General features: G+C 38.2%; 1 protein-coding gene and 1 non-coding gene across 2 annotated transcripts; both read left to right on the plus strand.

The window, feature by feature from the left end:
- Positions 1–322: 322 nt before the first annotated feature.
- LOC118483536 lies at positions 323–429 on the plus strand. The gene has a single exon (XR_004870826.1). It is a non-coding gene; the product is annotated as a small nucleolar RNA R71 (small nucleolar RNA).
- Positions 430–9,943: 9,514 nt separating this feature from the next.
- Positions 9,944–11,755, plus strand: LOC110883319 (CBL-interacting serine/threonine-protein kinase 6). Its single transcript, XM_022131108.2, has one exon. The coding sequence runs from the start codon at positions 10,241–10,243 to the stop codon at positions 11,519–11,521; it is 1,281 nt and encodes a 426-aa protein (XP_021986800.2). The 5' UTR covers positions 9,944–10,240; the 3' UTR covers positions 11,522–11,755.
- Positions 11,756–16,120: the final 4,365 nt, after the last annotated feature.

Raw genomic sequence — 16,120 nt, forward strand, 5'->3', positions numbered from 1 at the left:
GTTTGAAGGTATGAGCATCATTTAGGGTGACTATACCGTATTTTACCCTTTGTTGACATTTATAACCCTCGAATTTACATACTTTCAAGGTTCGTCAAATTTAATCCTTTATTTATTATAGATGCCACGTGTAGTCAAATGACACGTGTTAACACATCATTGGACACAAAAATTCGAGGTGTTACAAGCAATTTCCTCAATTTGATTATATATTTCGTGTGGGCGTCGATTACCTAAAAGTCCCCCGGAGCTAGAATCAAGTGTCTGCCTAGTGTGTGGCAACAATCCATTATAGAAAGTGGATACTTGTTGCCATATTGCGAGGCCGTGATGGGGACACTTGCGTAATAGCTCCTTGAACCTTTCCCAAGTTTCATATAAGGATTCCCCGTCCTCTTGTGAATATGTATTAATTTCAGCCATTAACTTAGCAGTTTTAGAAGGAGGGAAATACTTATATAGAAATTTTTGGGCTAGTTCATCCCAGGTGTTTACCGATCCAGCTGGGAGGGTGTTGAGCCAAGCTTTCGCTCGGTCTTTTAGTGAGAAGGGAAACATACGGAGGCGGATGGCGTCGTTTGATGCTCCATTGATCCGAAAGGTATCACATATTTCCAAGAAATTAGTTATATGTAGATGGGGATCCTCGTCCGCAAGCCCGTGGAAGGTTGCGGAGTTTTGGAGCATTTGTATCAAATGCGGCCGAAGTTCGAAGTTATTGGCTTCGACATTCGGAGCATTGATAGCGGCGCCTAGATTACCTACGGTGGGTCGTAGATAATCCATAAGGGTACGTTGGTCCGCCATTGGAGGTGGATCACCCGAAACCTTCTCTTGGTTTTTGGCTTTTAACCTTTTTTCTGAGAAAGCGTTCGGGTTCTTCTAGTGGTTCTTTTATGTCTTTATTGGAACTGGAGCTCATACACTACGTGAGGTTGGCGTCGGGTTCCAAGTCCTGCAATAAAAACAGAAAAGAATGTTGGTCAGAAGGTTCACCATGGCCCCGTGTTGAGTGAACACGGCCCGTGGTCGGAATTTCAGTGATTGTTTTCCAGATCCCAGTTACTGGAAGTTGGACACGGCCCCGTGTTGCACCGGCACGGCCCCGTGGTCAGCCTTCTGTAACTTGGAAAACAAAAACTGCCAGTAACGATGCTGGGCACGGCCCGTGTCCGACCAGGCACGGCCCCGTGCTGAGCTCTGCAGAAGCTGAAAATCTAAGAAAAAATCCTAAAAAATTAAAGAAAAATAAAAATATGATTAGGCCGTTGATTCCTAACTTTCTTAAAATCCTTGTGTCCCCGGCAGCGGCGCCAAAAACTTGATGTGCGTGAAGTGTGTTATATTTTAGATGTATATTTAAGCCCTTTTTACACTTTTAGCCAAGTTTTAAATTTATAAAACACGATATTCACTAACACTAAACACACATATGGGCAAGTGCACCCATCGTGGACGTAGTATAGTGTTGGTAAGATACCGAGGTCGTCCAAGGACACAAGAGCTTTTAATACCGGTTTATCCTCAACGTCTAATCAAATCAAAAAGTGAGAAAAATGTTTTAAACTAAAAAAAATAAAAACTTAACTAAATGCTGAAAAATAAAATAAAATAGATAGACAAGATGAATCACTTGGATCCGACACGTGTATTAGTATAACCTTTGATTATTTTCGCACTTTTGCACTTGTTTAAGAGATTATCTTAGTTATTGTAGTAGGACCCTCTTTTGAAGGTGACGTTACCCTCAACCCAGTAGTTTGAGTCAGCAAGGATACAATCCTAAAGGGTCGGATTATTGAAAGATAATGAATTAAGTTATTAATGCAAATTGTGGTAGGCCCCGCTTTTGGCGGTGACGTTACCCTCGGCTAAGTAGTCTGAGTCAGCAGGGATACAGTCCTAAATAGACGGGTTATAGTATTAATAGTAGTTAACTTATGAGGGGGTCAAAGAGTTTGGATCCCCGCCATCCAATACCTATGGGCATTGAAGGAGATCCTACTAAATTTGACCCAGGTCCCAAGCAGGACCTCTAAACGCTGAACAAGGGCAAGACCCTTACCAAACCGTTCCCTTAACCCCCGACCAGGTAGCCAACATACCTCCATATAGACCGTGGAGATATGAATGGTGAAAATCTTTTATTTTATATAGACAGTAAAATAATGCCAAGACACCACGGACAAACGATAAGGAAAGATCACCTTCAACATAAGTAACTAGTTATTAAAGTCATTAATACAAAACCAAATAAAAAGTGCAAAAGATTAAAAATAAAAAGTATTATACTAAACACTTGTCTTCACCAAGTGATGTAAGAGACTTAGGCAAACATGGCCTTGATTGTCAAGAACTCTTACTATCAATCTTGGATCCCGAGACGACTCACACACTCTACGATGGACAATGGATGATGGTGGTGGATGATGGTGTTATGGTGGTGGTGGGTGGTGGATGAAGTGTGAGAGAGGTGGTGTGCCAAGGGATGAAATGGAATGAAGCCAAGCACCCCTATTTATAGGCTGAACAGAAGGCTGGGCACGGCCCCGTGTCCGCTGGACACGCCCCCGTGCCCGTCTGACATTCTCTCTCTTCATTAATTGTAATTCGCAATTACAATTAATGCGCCTGCTGTACTTTCACCACGCCCCCGTGCCCGCTGGACACGGCCCCGTGGTGGGCAATGGAAGCTTCTACTGGTTTGTCTTTTCTGCTGCTTCCTGGGCACGCCCCCGTGTTCGCTGGACACGGGGCGTGTTCAGTCTCTGTTTTCTCTTCTTTGCCTTGGGAGGTGCCGTTGAGGGTCCGGGCAGTCTACTTTTGTTCCTTTTCTTGTATTTATGCTAGAATTAGTTGTCTTTTTGCTTCTTTTGTGATTTTGAGCTCATTTCATCCTGAAAATACAAAAGGAAGACAAGAACACTCTTTTTCCAACATTAGTACTTAAAAAGGGTTAGTTTTATGCCTTAATTGATGTGATTTATATGTTGCATTTTACACACATCACAAACACATATACATATTACCCTATGCAATGGTAAAGGATCCTGTAAAAAGTCCATCTTTTTTAAGAAGTGTAAGAAATAATCTTGGAATGACAAGTGTCCCTCCTCTTAATTAATTCAAAAGGGTAGATTAGTAATTGTACATTTTTGTCATTTAATTGATTTACAATATAACTGGAAAAAAAAAACTGGCCATGAGAATTTTTAGGGATTGATCATATCCATCTCCGATTCAGATCATCTTCTACGACCATCTTGTTAACCTTCCGTCATCATCATCACAGTTCACGTCATCTTCTCCGATTTGAACACCTGCATCTCCGACCACCGTCACCAATTTCTTTCATCTCCACAAATCATTCACCGTCATCGTCTTTCATCTTCGTCATCCTCATTCTGATCATGACTTGAATCATAGTCATGGTGTTTTAAAATCTGGGAATGTTTTGTATTGATTGTCCAGATGTTAAAACACCATGGATGTAATCACAATACAATGTTTTCTGGATTCTAGATAAAACACCATAACTTGAATCATAGTCAATTTATCCAGTTATTTTAAAACACCATGCCATGAATCTGATTATACAATGTCTCCATATAAAACACCATGACTTGAATCATAGATGTTTAAAACACCACACCATGAACAATGTCTACAGATAAAACACCATGCCTTGAATCATAGTCATGGTGTTTTAAAATCTGGGAATGTTTTTGTATTGATAAAACACCACGCCATGAACAATGTCTCCTGATAAAACACCATGACTTGAATCATAGATGTTTTAAAACACCACGCCATGAACATTGTCTCCAGATAAAACACCATGACTTGAATCATAGTCATGGTGTTTTAAAATCTGGGAATGTTTTCTATTGATAAAACACTACGCCATGAACAATGTCTCCAGATAAAACACCATGACGTGAATCATAAGCGTTTAAAACACCACGACATGAACAATGTCTCCAGATAAAACACCATGACCTGAATCATAGTCGTTTTAAAACACCACGCCATGAACATTGTCTCCAGATAAAACACCATGACTTGAATCATAGTCATGGTGTTTTAAAATCTGGGAATGTTTTCTATTGATAAAACACTACGCCATGAACAATGTCTCCAGATAAAACACCATGACGTGAATCATAAGCGTTTAAAACACCACGACATGAACAATGTCTCCAGATAAAACACCATGACCTGAATCATAGTCAATTTATCCAGTTGTTTTAAAACACTACGCCATGAATCTGATTATAGATCTATTTATGATAAAGTATGAAGAAATTCGTTGATTTTTTGGAGATGGATGACGGTTACCATATAATTCGCTGATCTTTAGGAAGTTGATGGAGGTTTTGAAACGGTTACCATATTTGAAACGTTGGAAAAGTCACTATTGCCCTTCAATTTTTACATAAGGTCCTTCTAATTAAAACACAATTTACATTTTATACCCTATTGATCTCAACCATTAGATCAAATATCCATTGGTTTAAAACACTTCTTACCCTTCTTACATTTTAAACACTTTTTACCATATCTCTACCCTTTATGCAATTCTCACTTTTTTTTTTTTTACTTAAAGTTGATTTATATTAACCATCTTATTTCACTAAGGATTCGTCAAATTTGATTGAGTCCGACTCATAAGTCATAACGATCTTTTAACAAAAAAATGACTCTGATTATTTAAGGATTAACCAAAAACAATTTACTTATGAGACTAAGTTGACATTTACAAAAAGTATCAAATAATTTTGATTTCGGTACATCCTACACTATCTATGTATATAATGTAAACTTTTAAAACTTTGTATCTTGTCGACGGTTTATGAATTATAAACTTGTAATGTAATGATGAGTGGATGACAATTTGAGAACGTACATAGCTTAGTGGTTAGTTAAAGTAACCAAGTGACATGAGAATATTTATTAAGGTGGAATAATTATCAGCCGTTGGTTGTGATATTTTGTTATAAAAACAAATACATTAGTTAAACTTTGATTAATAATAATATTCCCATGTGGACCAACTAAAACATAAATAATTTGTGTTTTAAATTCAGAATAATAATATGTATGATCTCTAATATCTGTTTTAATTTTGATGAAACACCTTTTGCGTTAGACCATGTTCGTGTTCAAAAGACATAAAGTTTATGCCACTAAAAAAACACTTTTGGCAACTTTTAAATTAAAACGTGAAGATCTAATAATAATAATAATAATAATAATAATAATAATAATAATAATAATAATAATAATAATACTAATAATAATAATAACAATAATAATAAACAACCTATATAAAGTAATTCTGATTAAGCGAAAAGATAGCGTGGGGATTGAGTCCAATTAGCAAAATTGTTAAGGTGTTACTCATCTTAAAGTCAAGGGTTCAAGGCCTGTTAAAGCGAATTTGACGTAATTTAAGCTGTTAGAAAACGAAAGAGATAAATGTATTAAATTTAAATTAAAATAAAAGTTAACGACAACTTGATTATAATAATTGTAATAAAAATAATATTAATAATAATAAGTTGAAACTTAATACTCCTGCGTTAAGGGCTTTTAAAATTCTTTAGGACTTGACTACATAGGTGCTTTAGAATTAGATTCATTTAGTTTTTAGACATTAAATATGTACAAAACAAAGCTTATGTTATCATATTCTCATATATTATGATCATTTAGTTTTTAGGCATTAAATATGTACAAAACAAAGCTTATGTTATCATATTCTCATATATTATGATCATGTAAAGAATTCCCTGTACGGGGTAGAGGTGCTCATCAGTCACCACACGCTCATCATTCACAACATCCAATCAATTTTCGTCATGTCATTGAGCATTATTCCATCACTAGTGATGGATTTTAATGGAAATGTCCATCACTCACCACACACTATCAAAATCATTCACAAAAAAAAAAAAAAACAACTGAATTACATCAAATCTCCACGCGTGCTCGTGATCACGTTTAAGTTTCACCATGAGTTATAAAAGCCATCGGCGGTGGTGTTCCATTACATTCCACGCGTGAACAATAGTTGATCACGAGGCGCCCCGTCCTCTCTTATGATTCTTTCTGACCTGACCTTCTGACGAGAATTCTTAAAACTCTATTTTTCAAGTCAACAACTTTTAAGAGAATCTGATTTTAAAACCCGCCTCAACCTCGTAAAGGGGTTGATCAGTGAGTGTTAAAAAGGTTACAATGATTTATACGTAGGTTTGTAAACGAATCGAACTATTAATAAACCGTTTGATGAGAAGTTTGTTTTTAAATAAAGGATAAATTACACTTTTCGTCCTTTATGTTTGTAGCTAGTTGCAATGGATGACCTTTACCTTTAATAATTACAACCACAGTCCTTTATTTTGAAAACTCATTACATCTTTCGTCCTTTACCACTAACCAGGTTAAAATTTTGAGATAAGTCTAGTCAAGGAGGGTATTATGGTCATTTCACGCTTTTATTTTAATTATTTTTAATAAATAAAACCAAAAGTTCATCAGATATATAATTTCATCCCCCGTTAAACTCTCACCCATCCCCATTTAACTTCCTCTCTCTAAGATAGCAGCATAAGCCCACCACCACCGCCACCTGATACATCACCATCACCGCCACCTGATACATCACTACCACCATCATCATCGGAGCTACACCGTCGCCACACACACACTCTCTCTCTCTCTCTCTCTATCTATCTCTAAACTCATTATCTCATAACATCACAGCCGCAGATCTGGTGGGATTTTGTCAAACCCTAAACATAAATCTGGTGGATTTCGATTCCTGCAAAGAAACTAAAGTGATTTCAGATGGTAGACTAGAATCGATGGTTCTTGGCTTGGAATTGAAGCTCTCCGGTTGTGAAGACTCACAGATCTGATGGTTCTTGGCCCGGAATCGAAGCTCTCTGGTCCAACTGCACCACCGTTGATTGGAATAACTTATTTACCCCTTGTTTTGTTTATTTTCTAGTTTTTTCGCCTCTTGCAAAAGTTAAGGAAGAAGAAAATGGGGGTATCAGAGTTGGAACCGATTGAGAATAATCACAGGTACTCAACTATTAATGAGTTTTTCACTTTGTTTAATAAGAGATTTATTAACGAGTTTCATAGATCCAATTTCACCTTGTTGGATTTAGACCGACCAGTGGATTCAGATCCGCCACAGCACGCAACAACTTAAGCAAGATGACATCGGTTCTTTCATCTTTGAACAGGGGTATCCCCCAAATTGAGATTTCTTAAGTGGGTTGTTCTGGATTAGGTGTAAAGGCTGAATCTTTATTGATTATTGCTTCTTGAACCATGAGTTTGAGCTCATTGAGTGAAGTTTTTCCAGATGTGAAAGATCTTTGATCATGTTGCTTTCTTCTTTGAAAGAAACCATGGATTGTGGGATGTTGTTTGGGAGTTTTTCTGGGTTTTAAATAGGGGTGTGCATCGATCTATATACAGAGGTTTTTTTTTGGGTTTTAAATAGCTCCGATGATGGTGGTGGTGATGTTACAGGCGGTGGCGGTGGTGGACTTAGGCGGTGGTTGAGTAGATACAAGAGAGATTCGGATGTACAGATATAGATACAAGATCTTTGAGTAGATTAAATAAGCTGTATTATGTATATATGTTATGTTTTAGTTTTATTATTAAATAAAAACATGAAATGACCATAATACCCTCATATGACTAGATTTAACTCAAAATTTTAACCTGGTTAGCACTAAAGGACGAATGGTGTAATGAGTTTTCAAAATAAAGGACTGTGGCTGTAATTATTAAAGGTAAAGGTCATCCATTGCAACTAGCTACAAACATAAAGGACGAGAAGTGTAATTTATCCTTTAATAAATGAAAGAACATGAACATGATTTTTTTGTTCAATTAATTAAATGAACGAACGCGAAGTCCCGAATTCGTGTTTCTTACGTTCAAGACTATGTCTCTGAACATCCGCTTGTATATGTTTATCCGTTAAATATTGATACAAAAGTTCATTTACGTTCCTTTGTTTTTGTTTATTTATTTTCATTTATGTCCGTTTGTAATCATTTTTGTACATGAATTGTTAGTTCAAAATGTTATCGAATTAACATAAATAACTAGGATTTTCTTAATGAATGAACATGAAGAAAAAGATCAGTTCATTTAATTATGGATATTGCATTTAAATAAATTCAACTTTCTATTTGTACTACACCACTCCAAACTTTCAAATTATTTCCGCTGGCACTTCCAAACTAACTAAACCCTAACTCAGTTAGCTGATGTCAGATGCCATGTCATTGAACTGCCATGTCATTGACCACATCACCTGTCACGTCATCAAAAATGGCATGTCAATTGCTACATCAACAAAATTGTCATGTCACTAAACAAAGTGCCACATCAGCAAAAAAACTAACTGGGTTAGGGTTTAGTGAGTTCCGAAGTGACAAAGGAAAATAAATTGAAAGTGAGAAGTGGTGTTGTACAAATCAAAATCAAAAGTTGGGAATGTTAAAGTTAGAAATAGATTTTGTTGATTGATGAGTTTGCCATTATAAATTTTTTTCTGTTATCATCGAAAATCTATTTTCTATTATATTATATTATTATAGAAATAATTACACGGTTAGCTCCTATGTCATATTTATATAACGAATTTAATACATATTTATTAAAAACTATATCACTTGTCTCAAATAATGCATAAAAGTAACATGATTGATCCCTAATTAACATTGATAAGGTTATCTTTTTTAAGTTTAACCCTTTTATATTTATTTATGCACAACTTTAAACTAAGAGTGTAGTTATTACTTTTTGAGTTCTTGTGTTTCAGAGATTTTAAGTTTTTAACCACTTGAGTACAAAATCAAAATGTTTAACGCCTTGAGTCCCTATAGCCACTTTTCTTAACCATTTGAAATTTGGACAATTGTTAGGAAAAGTGACTATAGGGACTAAGGGCGTTAAACATTTTGATTTTGGGCTTAAGTGGTTAAAATTTCTAATTAAAAAGTAATTTACCATTATTATTATATTATATATAACATTTGTGGGTTCTTAGTAATAGTACTAATTTTGTTACTTTTTTTGTTTTTATCCTTTTTTGGTCGTTTATACTTTTAATCCATATACTTTAAATATTTTACAAATTTGTCACAACATATTTATAAATTTTTTGTTTTACGTTTCGCTTTAAATTTTGCGAGTTAACATGTTGTAATGTGTATTTGTGGTTCAATACTTTTACGTATGTTTTCCCCGTTTAACGACTCCGCCACAATAAACATGTTCTAGGTCGACTTAATTATTCTTTTCCCCGTTAACTTAGCTTTTGTTTCTAACTTTTTGTGATTTTACAATTTTTTATCAGCCTTTCCAAATTTCATCATTTTTTATAACAATGATATAATTCATTAAAATGCGAAAATAACAAAGAGTAAAATGTCAAAATAGTACCTGAGTTTAGGCCACTTCAGTCCACAAACAAAACTTTTTGTATCTGTGTCACTGAGTTTTTATTTTTATTATTATTTTCATCTAATTAGCAAACTTAATTAAAAGTTTCTGTTAACTTCAGTCCACAAATAAAAGTTTTTTTTTTTGTATCTGAGTCACTTGGTTTTTATTTACGGGAATTCTATATTTATATTAAGGGCCAAACTTGTTCTTTTATAATTTCACTACTTAATTATTATATTATACACTCTTTTTTTATAATTTCAGTACTTAATTATTATATCATACACACGTTTAGAATTGAAAACGAAAATAATGCAGCAATTTTGGTTTGTTTTTTTGTCAGTCATCATTACAAATAATACCAAAGCCACACCGTTGGATCCAGAGCACACAGATCCAACGGATAAAACCGCACTTCACCTCAACTAAAACCGCCTATATAAACCCACCTCCTACCATCGTTTCCAAAAGAATTCAGACAACTGAATCACCACGTCTCTTTATTCCGATCCAAAACCCTAAAAATTCCCCCAAATCATCATCAAAATATCGCAAGAGATTGTTGCCGCCGGTTAGGGAATGCAGAAAGATGAGAGGAGATTCGCTGCTGTCTAACGGTGGCCGCGCTAAAAAACCAATCACCGGCAGAAACTGCCACCGTAAACACGTCGAAGACGGGTGACCTAATCGTTCATAAACGGTTACAAAACTGTGGTTAGTTTCTATTCTCTAGACTAGCACAAGTAATTTACATATGGCGGTTGATAACGGAATCAACGGCGTACTACACGGAAAGTACGAGCTCGGACGTCAGTTAGGGCACGGAACGTTCGCGAGGGTATACCACGCGCGTAACGTGCATACCGGTACACACGTGGCAATGAAAGTTGTTACAAAAGAGAAGGTGATTAAGGCCGGCATGATGGAGCAACTTAAGCGCGAGATCTCCGTGATGAAGATGGTTCAACATCCGAACATCGTTGAGCTACACGAAGTGATGGCGAGTAAAACGAAGGTGTATTTCGCTTTGGAGCTTGTCAAAGGTGGAGAATTGTTTTCGAAAATTGAAAAAGGAAAGCTGAGAGAAGAAGTTGCTAGAAGCTATTTCCAGCAGCTGATCTCCGCCGTTGATTTCTGCCATAGCCGTGGTGTGTTTCATCGAGATCTAAAGCCAGAAAATCTGTTGTTAGATGAAGAAGGTTGTTTGAAAATTACAGATTTCGGTTTAAGTGCTTTTTCCGATCATGTTAAACACGACGGGCTTTTGCACACCACGTGTGGAACTCCGGCGTATGTAGCACCGGAAGTCATCGGACAAAAAGGATACGACGGAGCAAAAGCTGATATCTGGTCATGTGGAGTTATTTTATACGTGCTCCTCGCCGGATTCTTACCGTTTCAAGACGATAACGTCGTCGCGATGTACCGGAAAATCTACCGTGGCGATTTCCGGTGTCCGCCGTGGTTTTCTTCCGATGCACGTAAACTAATCACAAAATTACTAGATCCAAATCCTGATTGTCGAATCACAATCGATAAAATCATCGAATCTCCATGGTTCAAAAAACAAGCTCCAAAAAAATTCGTCGAAAGTAAAAACGACGTCGTAAATATGAAATGTAAGGAATCCGAAACGCTAAACGCGTTTCATATAATATCGTTATCGGAAGGTTTCGATCTATCGCCGTTGTTTGAAGAGAAAAAACGAGAAGAGAAGAAGGAGATTCGTTTTGCGACGGTGAAACCGGCGGAGATGCTGGTGGCGAAGCTGGAAGCGGTGGCGAAGGCGATGAAGTTTAGTGTGAAGAAGAGTGGAGATGAGAGGAGTTTGAGGATGCAGGGGGATGAGATTGGGAGGAAAGGGAGGTTGGGGATAGAGGCGGAGATATGGGCGGTGGCGCCGTCGTTGGTGGTGGTGGAGGTGAAGAAATCTAGCGGTGATACGCTGGAGTATGACCAGTTCTGTAGGAAGGAGCTCCGGCCGGCGTTGAAGGATATTGTGTGGACGTCCGGTGATGAGTCGACTCGGTTGTAGTTAATTTAATTTTAATGATTGTTCGTGATTTCCATATTATTATATTGGATTCATGAAATTATTGTGGTAGTGAATCTTTTTATCGTGTCTAGTGGAATGGTTGGATGTTTTGTTTTTTTATCTCTTTGTTTTTTTAGATGTATAATCAATCTGTAAGATAATGTTTTCAGTTTGTTTTACTTGATTGTATACATCATCAACTTAAGTTGGAAGTAATAAATTAAGTTGTCATGATAAGATTAAAGAAAGTACATCTAAGGTGATGAGATAACACTATTATCTTAGATGGCTGTCTCGTGAAGTAAGGGTGTTTAATCTCTTCCTTTACTCGTTGTAAGGGTGCACGGGGCACCTTCGGTGACTCCTATGCGGTGAGTGATTTCACTAGCGGGAACACGCCGCCAACAACTTTTTACCGCTTGGTGATGGCTTGGCTCGGTGGGTGGTCACCGATTGAGAGAGAGGAGAGAGAGAATGGGTGATTGGTTTTCAATGTGGGTCTACCCTCTTTATACCAATCATATTTTTTTCTTCTTTCTTTATAAAAAATAATTGTGTGAGTGAAGTGATGTCAACGTTTGAGTGCAAAATGGGGACTTAAGAAGGGAGTTGACATGGAATAACCTGATTGGTTGTGGCTAAGTGGGGAATACTCCCCACGTGGGGAGCGTCCCAGACACCCTAAGGGTGAGAGGGGCACTCCCCTAAGGGTGGACGGGGCGTTCTCGGGGAGGCCTTGCGGTGACCACCTCCACCGATCGGGAACACCGCCGCCATCAAAGCGGGGTCCCGATTCGGGGCGTATATTGGGTGTGGGTTCACCGATGGAGGAGAGGGGAAAGGTGTGGGGCCAGCCCACTTTCAACCAATCATAGCTTTTCTTTGTTTTTGTTTTTTTTTTTTTTGAATAAAAAAATAAGGGGAGTTAAGAGGGAGTGGCGCCATCAAATGGGGGTGTTAGGGGAGTTTAAGAGGGGAGTTGACGTGGCACACGGGGATTGGTTTGGCGTAAGAGAGGGGACTCACCTATTAGGTGAGCACCCCCTTCACCCTAAGAGGGGAGTCCCCTCTCTTACGCACCACCAATCAGCATATGTCACGTCAACTCTCCTCTTAAACTCCCCAAACACCCCAATTTGATGGCGGCATTCCCCTCTTAGGGGACTTGTGTTTTTTTTATTTGTTGTAAAATTATGCATGTTTATAAATTAAAAAAATATTAATAAAAATAAAAATTAAATAAAAGACATTTCATTAAATTAAAAAAAATTACATTCAAACTAGAAAAATAAAAACTACATTCAAACTAGAAAAATAAAAATTACATTCAAACTAGAAAAATATAAAAACAAACTACTCGTCGTCGGAACTCACTTCAAGGTGAGGTAGATCTAAACTTCCGAGATGCTCAACGAGATCGTGTTTTAGTCTCCAATGCGTTTCTTCGTCAATGAGCTCGCTATAAGCTGTATCATCGAAGACGGGCTCGACTGGAGGATCTTGAATATGTACCGGTGTTATCGCCCTTCCGTCATCTTTTATAATCATGTTATGTAAAATAAGGCACGTATACACGATGGACCTTATCTTTTTCACCGTTTTCGAACGCATTGGACGATTTAGTATTCCCCACTTCGCCTTTAACACACCAAACGCCCGTTCCACATCTTTTCTTGCGGCCTCGTGTTGCCTCTTGAACTTTTTTTCATTCGGGATGTGAGGATATGGAAAAGACTTCACAAACACGGACCAGCTAGGGTAGATCCCATCAGTAAGATAATACCCGCGTTTGTATAAGTGGTCGTTCACCTGAAATGGACAATTTGGCGTCGTTCCGTTTCGTTGAGTAAGAAATAATGGAGATTGTTGCAGCACGTTGATGTCGTTTTGTGAACCCGTCGGGCCACAAAAAGCATGCCAAATCCACAAATCTTGAGACGCCACCGCTTCTAACATAACCGTCGGGTATTGATGATCGCCTCTCATATATTGTCCACGCAATTCTGTGGGGCACATTCTCCAGACGAAGTGTGTACAATCCAGACTACCCAACATACCAGGTAGGTGATGCCTCTCCTCATGAGCCTGATACAATAGCGCAACGTCGTGGCTCGTTGGTCTACGTAAGAATTCACCGGCATACATTTTACAGACCGTCTCGCAGAAATATTCAAGGCACTCACAAGAGGTCCTTTCAGACATATTTAAATACTCGTCATTTTCGTCAGGTGGGTTACCGGTTGCAAGTTGTTTAATCGCCGAAGTAACCTTTTGCAACGGCGTGAAACTTTTCTTCATTCTCCCGTCCAAGCCCTCTTGAAACCACTCGTCATTCGCTTCCACGTCACTAACAATTTTTAGGAACAAAGACTTGGACATACGAAATATCTGACGAAAAGTATCGGCATTAAATTTTGGATTTTCGACAAAATAATCGGCTATGAGTGTCTCATGGCCTCCCACACGATCTCGACGGACTATTTTTTTACTAGACGATGCCGTGTCTAGTAGCTCCGCTTGTTGGATGAGATTTTGGAAGAAAATTAAGCTACCATCGCTTGACGATGAATCTTCATCGTCGGGAAAGTCGGGTAGGGGAGAAAAAAACGGAAACTTGGAATCCATTTTGTGTTGTATTTGATAGATTTTTTTAGAGTGAGTTTGAGAGTGGTGGGTGTGGTAAAAAATTTGATTAAGTTGGTTATATTTATATTATTAAAAAATTGATTTTTTTTTAAATATGACTGTTGCCCAACGTCCACCATCGATCTTCGTGCATTCAACGTGGTGCCTCCCCCCCGAATCGGGTCCCTGCAGTTAGGGGTGTTCATCGGGTTTTTTCTTCGGGTTTCGGGTTTTTCGGGTCGGGTTGTTCGGGTTTTTCTCGGGGAGAAATTGACCCGATAACCAACCCATTTTAAAGTTCTGGTTAGTCGGGTTTGGGTTATTCGGGTTCGGGTTAGTTCGGATCGACTTATTCGGTTTTCGGGTTTAGATGTAAAATGAAATTAAATGTTTTTTTTTACAAAATATCATCAAAATTCATATTGTTACTTTGAAAATATCATCAAAGTTCAAAGATTAGTTGACAATATGGTATTATAGTATTTAAAATTCTTAAAACTTAGTGTTCTATCTATTAAAGACTCTAAATCTAAACACTTTTATAAGAAAAAACAATAAATGTTCGGGTTTTTTTTCGGGTTTCGGGTTTTTCGGGTCGGGTTGTTCGGGTTTTTGGCCTGGAAAAAGTGACCCGATAACCGAACCATTTAAAGTTCGGGTTGGTCGTGTTCGGGTTTCTCAGGTTCGGATTTTTCGGGTATTTGCTAATTCGGGTTCGGGTGGCTTTGAATTCGGGTCGGGTTTCGGGTTTTGGATAAAAATGAACAGCCCTACCCGCAGTGATGGCGGCGGTGTTCCCGATCGGGGGATGGGGTCACCAAACACCCTCCCCGTGAGTGCCACGATCACCCTAAGCTAAATATTCTGCAAAGTAGAACACCGATGACTTGTCACAAGGAGGCAAATAGGGAGGTTCTCCCTATGACCATCTTCCGGCGTGAGAATAAGTACTGTTCTGAAGAAATAGTGTGAGAGATTAGAATCCTTAAACCTGGAGGTGGACTTCTCTATTTATAGTTGAAGGATGAAGGAGGAGGAGGAGGAGACCTGCCAGCTAGCCAGTGGGTATCAACTGTCCGACCAAGGGGAATATCCTTTTTGTCCCCTATGTTGTCGCCAGTCTAGTGGATGACGTGGCGCGCACTCACTTGTTCCAGCTGGGCGCCTGCTAGTACTGGTTGTCGGCCTGTCCTCCAAAGATCTTGCAGTCGTGGTTGCCGTCCATCCATAGGTGCAACGTTTCGTTCTTTGTGTCTGAAGGATCATCTTCTTTATCACAGGCGATTCCTTCTAGAAGGTTCTAGAAGCTTTTGGATGCACTCGGGTGATGTGGACGCCATGTTGGAAAAGTGGTGTGGTCCCCGTGCCATGTGTGCACTGATTTGAGACTATACCTCTTCATAAGGTCATATGTCATGGGCATCGGTCAGGACCCGATATTTCGAAAGGCACATTATTCAAAAAAACCCGATATGTATATGTAAAATTATTTTTAATAGGGTATACCTATACAAACACCAACATAGGCTAAAGTACAAAACTATTCTTATGGTTTAGATTAGTTAGTCGCCTATAGGCATTATGTTTAGACCTTTAGTGGGCCCAATACCCAATTTCGTGCACGTTTTTTCGAGCTCGAACAAGGTACACGAATTCTCAGGGCCAGCCCTGGTAATGGGTATTATAGACGTGTGTAAGGGTTTGATAACATCCATAGTATTGTCTTTCTGGTGTTATACAAGTATGAAAAGGGGGAAACATTTTTAGAAGACTAAATTGCAGAAATCAACCTTTATGTTATACCAAAACTACACTTCGTGCATTTTACTATGAAATCGACAAAAACCAACCTTTATATTCATGTTTTGATACAAAGTATAACCTTTAACACAAACGATGTTAGTTTTCTTGGTTGATTGCCCTCACATGCAATCCTCACATGCATTGCATGTGAGGGTAATACTGTCATTTCCA

The sequence above is a fragment of the Helianthus annuus genome, chromosome 10, assembly GCF_002127325.2.
Source record: "Helianthus annuus cultivar XRQ/B chromosome 10, HanXRQr2.0-SUNRISE, whole genome shotgun sequence".
Classification (NCBI taxonomy): domain Eukaryota; kingdom Viridiplantae; phylum Streptophyta; class Magnoliopsida; order Asterales; family Asteraceae; genus Helianthus; species Helianthus annuus.

Coding starts and splice junctions, on each gene's coding strand:
- LOC110883319 (XM_022131108.2), top strand. CDS start 10,241: ATGGCGGTTGATAACGGAATCAACGGCGTACTACACGGAAAGTACGAG.